The sequence below is a fragment of the Sinocyclocheilus anshuiensis genome, unplaced genomic scaffold, assembly GCF_001515605.1.
Source record: "Sinocyclocheilus anshuiensis isolate Anshui unplaced genomic scaffold, SAMN03320099.WGS_v1.1 scaffold1224, whole genome shotgun sequence".
Taxonomy (NCBI): domain Eukaryota; kingdom Metazoa; phylum Chordata; class Actinopteri; order Cypriniformes; family Cyprinidae; genus Sinocyclocheilus; species Sinocyclocheilus anshuiensis.
Genome location: NW_015544204.1, coordinates 417,552 through 419,532, shown reverse-complemented (window position 1 = coordinate 419,532; position 1,981 = coordinate 417,552). Strand labels below are relative to the sequence as shown.

Here is a 1,981-nt window from a genome sequence, read left to right as displayed (position 1 = left end):
ATCACATATATATATATATATATATATATATATATATATAATTTATTTTTATTTTTTTAATTGTTGGTCTATGCACCAGACAAAGTTAAACGGTTTTCTGAAAACGGTTAAAAACTGTTCAACTGTAAACATTGAGACTGCCCGTGTGTTGTTTCATTCTGTTTGCAACGAAACAAACATGCTTGTTGCATTCTACTAGTTGAAACATTTCCAGTGATATATGACATGACTGATATGATCTGATCTGTGTGAGGTTGAGCCCATCACTTCTCACTGCCAGTGAGTCACGTCTATAAGAGCGTGTCCTTGCCACTGGCATTGTTCAGAAAGAGAGAGAGTTTTATGAGGGAGGAGAGAAGAGATGAGACTATCATCTACCTCGGGGGCCATTTCTGGATATTTTCTGCCTTTACTCTTCCCCAGACACTTAGGACGCCCACCTTCCAACCTCTGACACCAGAATCCTTTACCCTCATCAAAGCTGCAATACACAGATAACACACAAACACACAGTTTTATATAAGAAACATGTTCAGGTTATTCACAGCTATAGTGTTCATCAACAGAGTGAGGTGAACAGTGGGACTCACACGAGAGCCTGGGTGTAATTGAAGATGGGTGTGACCCCCAGGAACTGCTGGATGCCGTCCATCACCAGGGCTGGGTTAGATCGGAGCAGGGTACCATCTACAATATGGAGCTAATGTGGAGGAGTGTCGAAAAAAAAAGAGAGAGTTCAGAAAACAAATAGCAATGCTAATTTTGAAAAATTTTACTAAGAAAAATTTTGTTGGTAATAAATGCTATACTGGCAAAGTAAGCAGTGGTGTTGTTGTGAACTAAAAATAAAGCTGGAATAAAATAATATATAAATATTAGATGAAAAACATATTATAAATGGTGCCTTGTCAAATAACCAAAATGAAATCGTCGAATTACTGAAATAAATTAAAAAGCTAAATGAAAAAGACAAGCACATAAAATAAAATGCATTAAAAAAGTACATATATATATATTTAAATAAAAGCCACATTCAAACCTACAGATTTCAAATGCATTTGCCCTGATAGTTGTTAAAACACATCAAAAACAAGAAAAGGCAATCATACGGAGATAACTGCAGTACCTGTCTGGCCTGGTAGTGCACAAGCCAGTGCTCTAGATGTGTGGCGTAAGTCCCAGGCTTAAGGCTGCGGTTCTGAAGGGTCAACAGCTCTTTAGATGCAGACGGACCTGCTGTTACAACCTCGTGGAAGGTGTGGTTAATGGCAACAGGGTCCTGGTGTGCTCGCTGGTGCTGACAAGACATTAAAAAACACACACAACTCATGTCATAATTTCTATGGTGAAAGAGAAGGGTTCATGGTTAAGATAAATGCTATCTGGCTAGGCCAAAGCTTCAGACAAGAACCTCTACTTTCTGCAGTCCATATATGGGCTGCCCTATTAATGCACAAAACGACCTCACGAAATTAATGCATGAAATTGCCTCAAAAGTCTACGTCTACCACGAAGACGTGTTTTTCAGTAAGTAATTCAGTGATATGTCTCAGGTAATGGGGATATTTTCTGAGTGCCACTCCATTAAAGGGGTCATATGATGTTGCTAAAAAGAACATTATTTTGTGTATTTGATGTAATGAAATGTGTTTATGCAGTTTAAGGTTCAAAAAACACATTATTTTCCACATACTGTACATTATTGTTTCTCCTCTATGCCCCGCCTTTCTGAAACGCGTCGATTTTTACAAAGCTCATCGGTCTGAAAAGCGAGGTGTGCTCTGATTGGCCAGCTATCCAGTGCGTTGTGATTGGCCGAATACCTCAAGCATGTGACGCAAATGTTACGCCCTTACCATACTGTGATGCCTTGTCAAGGCGCGACGAGACAAAAACATTAAAATCCATTATAAACGAGGCATTTGTTGCATCCAGTGGAGACATAATTACAGATTATAATGACTTATACTGTCTTTTTACG

General features: G+C 38.7%; 1 protein-coding gene across 1 annotated transcript in view; it reads right to left on the bottom strand.

Moving 5' to 3' along the window:
• LOC107696866 (bifunctional heparan sulfate N-deacetylase/N-sulfotransferase 2-like) overlaps positions 1-1,981 on the bottom strand; it is a 133,724-nt gene that overhangs the window by 1,950 nt on the left and 129,793 nt on the right. Inside the window, exons 12-14 of the mRNA XM_016497403.1 lie at positions 1,127-1,297; positions 591-700; positions 379-481 (exon numbers count right to left, since the gene is read on the bottom strand). Coding sequence (XP_016352889.1) covers positions 379-481; positions 591-700; positions 1,127-1,297 — 384 coding nt within the window. The remainder of the gene's footprint in view (positions 1-378; positions 482-590; positions 701-1,126; positions 1,298-1,981) is intronic.